Consider the following 8,927-nt stretch of genomic DNA (forward strand, 5'->3'; position numbering starts at 1 on the left):
TTTTATGCTAACATCCTTCTAACTATCTCATTTTTCCTGTTTCCTCCCCAGCGAGCACTCCCACACCCACACAGCAGACGCACTTGTCGCCCTGCGAGGAGGAAACCACTGCCACTGCCACGCCCAACGAAACCTCGAGCCAATCCCTGCTGCAGTTCTCCGGTGATGTTCCAGCTCGCTCTCGAGCAGGACTGCTCCTGCCGAATCTCTCGGGACAGGCTCCACCGTCCGCCATGACTCAGTCCATGACGGCGGGTGGCGAGGACGACGGTGGCGACACCACACCCACGGCCGAGGGCCAAACTCTCGCCGGCAGTCGCAGCAAGCAGGGCAGTCCCTTTTACGCGGAACCGGCGGATGCACTGCGTCAGGCAGGCCTGACCAGTGCAGCCACCGCCATTCTGCGACGTCAGCATCGCAGCCAAGTGCTGCACGCCAGCCAAAGACACTCGGAACCACTAAAAGCGGGCTTCGGAGGATCCGGCAATGGGGCACTGCTGCAGCCCAGCGAGCTGGAGAAGATGGCCGGCAGCCTGGACGAGCTGAAGCCCAAGCCAAAGGTTTCCCAGCAGCAGCAGCAGCAGCAACAGCATCAGCATTCGCAACAGCAACAGCCCACGAAGCGGGCTCGCAATCTCATCGATCACTGGCAACTGGACAGCAGCTGGGAGTTTATGGCCAAGCAGGATCAGGGAAGCCATGCTGGGGGGGACTACGATACGGCGGCCATCGATTGGCAGGAGAAGGAGAACTCGCTGGGCAAGAAGCGAACGCTGACCATCCACCAGATCATTGCCAATCGATTGCCCGACCTTAATCTGCCGGAGCTGGTGCGGTGCTCCACGCCGCCGCAAACGGCTGCACTGCAGCCGCATGTCCAGGGACAGGATAAAGTTGGACTCGGATGCCGGCTCTCCTCCTACGACAATGTCTTCTGCCAGAACTCGTTTGGTGGCATCGATTCGGCCCAGTCCGACGATGGCACCATCTTCTCGGAGCCCTGGGACTCGTCCCAGTGGGACTCCTTCCTGCCCCACGATGGTAGGGACTGCTTAGAATCCTTAGGATAAAAGCTCTGTTATCTAATCAAATGTATTTCCCATTTAGATGCCACCATCAACTCGGACACCATCCATCTGTCCAAGTGCCGACCCGCTCTTTCGGAGGACGACACGATTATCGAGGAACTACAAAGCACCAAAGACGGCAGCAATGGCAGCTGCAACCAGGACACACTGAAGGCCAATAGGAATGGTGCTGGACACCAGAAACTCAACAATACTGGGAATGGCAAGACCAACGGTCGACCCAAAGTGGCCACAATTCTGCGGAACCCCAGCATGCGGGATCGTGAAGTCTTATGTAAGTAGTATGTTTTTTTTATTTTTTAAGAAAAGTTCGGTAGTAAGGGGTGAAATATATAGAATTGATAGGTATCATAACATGGATTTGATTAGCATAGTATGTTTCATAAAAACTAAAAACTGATACCCAAAGTTCAGAGTTATGAATTTGTTGGTATTACATAAGGTGAAATATTTATAATTGGTAGCTATCACATCAAGGGCTTGTATAGTATAGACTTTGTATAGCATGTTTGATAAAAACTAGGGTTTGTAATCCCATATCGTTCAAAAATCGAACTATTTTGGATACTAATATAGTAGTGAACTATTTCTAATTGGTAAATATCATATAAAAGATTCGATTATTTAGGTATCAATTCAGGTGAAATATCTCTAACAAGTAAAAATCGGACTTCCTTGGATATTAATATAGCAGTGAACTATTTCCAATTGTTAAATATCATACGAAGGATTCCATTTGTATAGTACGTTAAAAAAAAACTAAAGTTTATGTTTGAGAATTCTAACTTATTTAGGTATCAATTCAGGTGAAATATCTCTAGTAAGTAAATATCATATCAATGACTTGATTTGTCTCTTATGTTTGATAAAAAACTAAAGTTTGTAATCCCTTATCGTTTAGAAATCGGACATATTTCACTATTAATTCGCTTTATAGAACATTGAAACCGTGTCATATGTCCCCAAGCACCTGACAGCACTTCGCCTTCAGAAGTCGTCTCGTGTGGTTGGGAAGTGGAGTAATGATGATGGGGATCACGCTCAATTGCAATCTGTTATTGTTGCATCATTTGCGTTCGTATGCCCCATGGTCACCATGACTGGCTATCAGTTATCAGCAGCACATCGTCATCGATTGACGGATTGATTGAGTCCACGAAACTTGGACAGCAGAAAGCGAAGCAAATGAATCAAGCAGTGTGGAACTCACTTAATGCCATTAACAAACTGACTTTGTCATTACGTAAAAACTAAAATTCCTTTCGATTTGTTTTTCTAAGGAAATCGTAATTTAAAAATCAGATTATTTTGAAACCTTAAAGGAAAAGGGGGTCACAAGTATTACTCATACGCAGCTACGTCTTATTATAAACAATAAACGCACGAACCGCAAAAATAACTATGGCGATAAAGAGCTAATTCCAATTGAAAGCTTTTTTATTTGCTTTTTATTAACCTGAAAAAAAAGTCTAGTTAGTCAAAAATGTTAAGAAATCTTTTACAAAGGAAGTTATAAAGGAAAGGTTATAAAGATTCTAGAGTTATTAGTGTTAGAAATATGATTTCTGTAGGAAAAGAATGTTATTTAAAGCCACTAAATTTGAGAAAGGTGTTTGAATACGATCTCTATTTTATCATTTCTTGTATTTCGAGTTTGGCCGCATTTTACTGTGCAGCATTGTGTTGTGAATGACTTATGTCTGTCGTCTGTGGCGGTTTTAACTGGATTGCAGCGACATCGGCCTATCTGAAACAAGAAAAAAAAACTTGACTCCGCTTTTTGCCGCTGCTCCGCTGCTGCCGTCGACTGAAGACTACAAAGCCTTGCCGAAACTTATCTGCTGCACAACGCCTTCCAGTCGAACCCAATTCCAATCCCAGCTAATCCCGCCCTGCGTAGACCCGCCCACTCCATTATCCGCTGCCCCCTGATTTCTGCGTCGCAGTTGACAACTAAATACAATTTAGATATACTTACAAGGCAACCGAGAGTGAGAGTACAGAAGAAATATAAACAAATTCTTGAATTAAAGAAAGAAATAAAAAAAAAAAGCTGAACTCTCATTTTGAATATTTTTAAAGCTAGTTTTGTAAAATCTTTTCTTGGTTTAATCCTTTGAAATGTTTCCGAATTTCGGTTTTTGATTTTAGAATTTTATTTCAACCCGTATTCCCAGAGCACTGACCGCGCAGAAAAAATAGGTACTGTATGACTTCTAAAAACTACCTTTATGCCTATATTGAGAATGCCTTCTTGATCGGCAAGGGTATAGAACTGATTATACATACATTCTTTAGGCGTGGGTGGGTGTTGGTGAGTGTTAGGGAGACAGACTTTGGAATGTAAACCGACGTAGCGACGCCGGCAGCGTTTTTATCAGCAAGCGCAAATTTCACCGCGCGGAGTTAGAGAGTCTGAATGGGATGCGTAATTTATACATGAGCAAACACAGCACAAACACCATAGTAGATGTTTGCAGATGGGAATGCAGTTAAAGAGTAGGAATCTCTCGGCCTAGACAGTCTATTTTTGGGTCAGTGTAAGCAAAGACAAACACCAATGATTAGCCAGACAACAAAGGCCATCTGATGAAAGCCAAACAAATGCGTTGCTATTTTAAAAACGCACTCGATACGTTTTAAAATGCATTCCAGGAGGAGGAGATACGGATCGTTTTCGAATTTGGTCCAGCCCAATTCACACGTGCTCATTTTTTGCCGCCATGCCAACTGAATTGTTTGCCTGCGGGAATTGTAAAAGTTAATGGGGGTGTTGACTAGTGGGATTGATAAGCCAAATCTTTAGGCCAACACAAAAACCCTCGAGAAGAAACCAGGTGCATGGGGTTCAGTGATCCCTATGCCAAGGTTAACCCTCAAAACTGAACTTTGAACGAGGAAGATCGATCGGCGAAAAGGCCTCAACCCTAACCTGGTAACCTCCATTTACCGCCCGGAGGTTTTTCCGAATTGCGCATCAGAACCAAGTCGCAGGCTAATGCTGATGCAATCCGGGCGATCCATTGCACGAGAACCCGGACGGAGTCGCGGTTCCAGTTTCGAGCTAGCCAGCGTGTCTGTTGATAAGACCGTTAAGAGATAGAGGATTAGAAAAGAAGAGCACTCCAAACACATCCCCCCAAGGACGAAGAATGAGGCAGCGGTGAATGAATGAACAAATTAATACTAAGATGAACACTAAATGAACCAAAACTATGAAGGAATCAACAATAAATACTAAACCTAGAAAAGAAATATAAACTTTACAAAATGTCTTTTCCCAAGACACAACTATTACTCAGCATGATAACAAAAAGTTACACATAAATATCATAGCACTGATTATTACATTACTGTAATGTACCGAAACCACAGGGTTTACAAGCCTGATTATTAACTTGAGTAATATGGAGGGGGTTCTAAAAATGATTTTCATGGTACATGTACATTGTACATACGAACATCTGGGTTTTGTTTTGCAATGGGGTTTCCGACTTTTTCACAAAGACCCTCCTATGAATCAGCTCAGAATGGTGATAACTTTACTGGCGATTCTACAGGTAGAGTGGGTTGGGCCCACTCAATCCCTGCGATTGGAGGAGTACCCACTGACTGCAAACCAAACCAATCCAAACCTGCGATTGAGTCATTGGCTTGCGCAACTGTACCTGAATGGCCGGAAATTCCAGAGGACCCATATATAGGTATATCAATCCGCAAGGATCCGCGACTACCTGTGCACTAAGATGGCCTGCTTTTTGGGCTGGAAAAGGTCACTCGAATGAGGCCGCCACTTGGCGAGTTGACACATTTAGCGGCGCCGCCGACGCTATCTTTGTTTTTCGCGGACTGCGACGTCGGCAGCGAGATCGTCGTCGTCGTCTTATAAACTAATGCGTATGAAGTTCAGAATTAGTTTTGCATTGGCCGCGTTTATAGCAGCATCCCCTGCGAGAAAAGAAAAATTATAAAAAAAAAAAATATAGAGAAAACCACGATCGATCGGTGGAGAGTGAGAGTTGGACGCGACCGCCATCGCTTATCAATCAGCCGCAGCGTGTGCCGATGAGAAACCTGCGTTTCCGCCAATTCGTTTTAGCTGGCAAGAATCGCTACCGGATATACCATGAGTTGGTTCAGAAGATCGTCGCGTGCACAGTCCGTGAGCCGCCCGCAGTCACCCTCGACCGGAGGAGATCACCGGGATCATCCTGGTCAGCGGGACATGTCCAAATCCCTCAGCTGGCTGGACGAGCGGTGCATCGAACGCCAGGAGCCGGAGGAGTTCTTCCACGATCCCGACCATGTGCGGCACTACAAGGAGGAGGCCCAGTTCCTGAGCATTATGTCCGAATGGGAGATTATCGAGCATCCGCCGCAGACCAATTACTTCTCCGCGGACTTTGAAGAGGAGTTGCTGCAACAAAGGACACAGCTGCCCAGGAGTTCGCTGGAGGATATGAGCTCCCCCAAAATTGGGGATAAGGAGAAGGAACCAGAGACTGAAGCCAAAACAAAGCCCAAGCGGAAACGTAAGTTCCTGGAACTCCTCTTCGTGGACAACATACAGACCGGCATTGCCCTGCCACAAAATGAGAATGATGAGCATCCTCAGCGGACTTGCTCCTCGCCGACATCGGCGGTGCTGCGCAAAAAGTCCAGGAAGTCCTCCAGTTCGACCAGCAGCATGGTCAACCCATCATCAACCAACCAACCAACCTGTCCACAACAGGTGCTCAAAGACTGCCGCATCGATCGCAAGCAACTGAAGACTGAGGCCTTGGCCGGCTCCATAATGGGTGCCATTGGCAAGTGCCCGGCCGGAGAGGATTCGGCCAGCAACGAGCCGGACCAGTGCCATCCTGGTGAGCTGAACACCTGTGATCACTACGACATCAAACAGTTCTTTCACCTGGACGAACAGGGCAACATCCTGCTGAGCATGGCGCACATTGTCGAATGCCAGGCGCTGGGCCTGTGCCTCCAATCCCAGAGTCGCCGTCTCTATCGTCGCTATCGACGTGGCTGTGAGTGTGCCGACGAGGATTACTGCCGGAATAGGGGCTGCTGTCGCATCCTGCGTCGTTTGCTCCGACTGCTGTGTGAATTAATAGCTGGTAAGAAGAGAGTGTATGGGTCCTAGAAAGGATAGGGATTGCTAGGGATGGTCTACATAATTTATAAAAATAATATCTATCTTCTATACATATGAAATGAGAAATCAACTCTGAACTCTAAATAGTAGAGCTAGAACATTCAAGTTTTTACCACAAAATCTTATATTTGTATCAGTTTGTGCTAGGAAACAAGATTTTTCCGAAAGTAGCCCCAATTATCTGCATTTAATAATAATATATATATATAATATTATAATAATTTGTAAGAAAAGTCTAACGAAATTTTCTTTCTGATTTCTTCCAGGTCACCCCCGCAACAAGATGAGCATCCAAAGCAGCGGCCCCGGCGACTCTCTGCGGGCCTACACCCTCCAACTGGCCCAGGATCCCAGCTCCACGTTTGCCCGCAACATCGAGAACTTCATCTGTTGCACCAAGGAGTCCCGGGAGGCGGCACCACAGGTGGTGATGCGCAACATGCGCCAGTTTATGAGCGGCATGAAGAACTATCTGGTGAAGCATGGCGAGGGCAAGTTCCATGCCGAACTGGAAACGGCCAGGGCGCGCTTGAAGTCCGATGAGTTTCTCAATCTGGATGCCATGCTGGAGACTGTGATGCACCAGTTGGTGGTGCTGCCGCTGCGGGAGCACCTGTACGGCATCTTTGTGGATCACTATCAGCGCAGCGAGGATATCCAATTGCTGGCGCAGAATGTACGCTATGCCTGCGAACGGGAGGCCGCCGACTTTGGGATAAGGCCAACGGTTACCCCGCCCTCACAGGCAGCCCTGCGGCTAATTGCCAACCTGCTGTGGCGCCTCCAGGAGGCCGAGTTGCCGCTGGACAAGCTGGAGCTCTTCCTGTGCGTCATCTCGACGGTGTTCGATGCCACCGGATGTCCGCGTGGCCAGCAGCTGGGCGCCGACGATTTCCTGCCCGTGCTCGTCTATGTGGTGGCCAAGTGCGGATTCGTTGGCGCCGAGATCGAGGCGGAGTTCATGTGGGGCCTCCTGCAGCCGACACTGCTCAATGGGGAGCCGGGCTACTACCTAACCGCCCTCTGCAGCGCCGTCCAGGTGCTGAAGACCTTCATGGCCTCCGAGGGAGAGAGCGGCAGCGGATCCCTGGACGTAAGTAGCGGTCGCCAATGAGCTGGGTTGCCTGTGTTCCCTTCAAACACTCTATTATACACTTAAACACCTTAGTTAATCAACATGTTTTTTAAAAAACTAGGATAGACCACATATTAAACAACTTGACGCTTAAAACGAGACTTAACACAGTAAAATAGAAATTACTTTATCTTACTAAATACTCATATAATATATCACAATGAAGAGCTCTATACTTTCATTTTAAGTAAAACAATAAAAGAGGTTGCATTCATAAATATTCAGATTTTTTGCATTGTTAAATATATATAAATTTAATAGTGAGTATTACTAGCATTCTTCAAATCAAAATTTTTATCCATTTTAAGAGAATTAAGAGTTGCATACATTAATATTCGAATTTTGTTAGATTGATATTTTATCATTCAGCCGTAAATATTTAGCAATTCACTCATGAACATTATTCGTTTACTTAAAATAAATAAGAACTATCAAATTTTTTTATCAAAAGGAATATATTTTTATTTTTAATTTTAGTAAAAACAATAAAGAGGAGTTGCATCCATTATAAATAAAATGTTCATTAATATATTTACCAATCAGCCAAAACTTTTTTGTTTTAAATTACTCTTCAAAATAATAATTTTTTTTAGTTTTTAGTAATGCATTAAACAGAAGTTATTATTTAGATTTTTTTATGAAAAACCATGTATATATTATCATGAAAATAATACTGTGCTCAATCAGCAAAACTAATATGAATAACAATAAAACAACATAATTTTATTTAACTAGTAATGGAGGCATTTGAAATGAAAAAAAAATGTAAGGAATATGAGAATATAACCAAAATATCGAACCACTTATGAAAACAGTTGGTAATTCAGATCAATAAGTTATATATGTAGACAAAGTGTTTAAAGGGGGAACCCAGATTAACATTATAAATCTCAAAAGTGCTTCAGTGACTAACCACATATTTCTTTTCCTACAGTGGCGCTCCAGCTGCCTGCCCGCCTGCTCCAGTGTGCTGCGCGTGATCATCCCCGACGAGTGCAACGGATCCCTGCAGACCCGGACCCTGCCGGTGCGACCCCACACGACCACCCGCGAGGTGTGCCGCATCATTGCCCACAAGGCGCGCATCACGAATCCGCAGGACTACGCCCTCTTCAAGCTGGTGGACGGCGAGGAGACGCTGCTGACGGACGCCGAGTGTCCGCAGGATGCACGACTGGCGGCCAAGGGGAAGCACTGTATGCTGGCCTACAAGCGGATCGATGCCAAGATCGCCTGGCCCACTGCCCAGCTGGCCGGACACTGATTCAGCTGCCCAGGGGATTGCCCCCCATTTACACACATACGACATACCGCCCCGCCCGCCCTGCCCTTCTTGCTCACTAACCAAGCATATTTGATTAATAATTTATTATTATTACATTAAAATATACTTAGTAGCCTGTAAGTAAAGCTAATTAATGCTAATTAGAAAACATCTAATGTGTACTAAACATCAGTATTGAGTTAAGTGTGTTTTTTTTTTCCTGACCCCCTACTCGGGTCAAACCCCTTTTTTTTGGCTAATAAAATGTACTATGCGAATAATATA

General features: G+C 45.2%; 1 protein-coding gene across 6 annotated transcripts in view; it reads left to right on the forward strand.

The window, feature by feature from the left end:
• The window catches only part of spri (Src homology 2 domain-containing protein sprint), a 123,168-nt gene extending 114,241 nt beyond the window's left edge, over positions 1–8,927 (forward strand). For 5 of the 6 annotated variants that reach the window (XM_065868325.2, XM_017086754.4, XM_017086755.4 and 2 more), the window contains 4 exons: positions 52–1,041; positions 1,108–1,362; positions 6,510–7,336; positions 8,313–8,927. In XM_065868325.2, coding sequence (XP_065724397.2) covers positions 52–1,041; positions 1,108–1,362; positions 6,510–7,336; positions 8,313–8,642 — 2,402 coding nt within the window. In that variant the 3' untranslated portion in view covers positions 8,643–8,927. Of the gene's footprint in view, positions 1–51; positions 1,042–1,107; positions 1,363–5,006; positions 6,206–6,509; positions 7,337–8,312 lie in introns of those variants that run through there. The other variant, XM_017086756.4, reaches the window with a different exon arrangement.

Source organism: Drosophila suzukii, chromosome X, assembly GCF_043229965.1.
Source record: "Drosophila suzukii chromosome X, CBGP_Dsuzu_IsoJpt1.0, whole genome shotgun sequence".
NCBI lineage: Eukaryota > Metazoa > Arthropoda > Insecta > Diptera > Drosophilidae > Drosophila > Drosophila suzukii.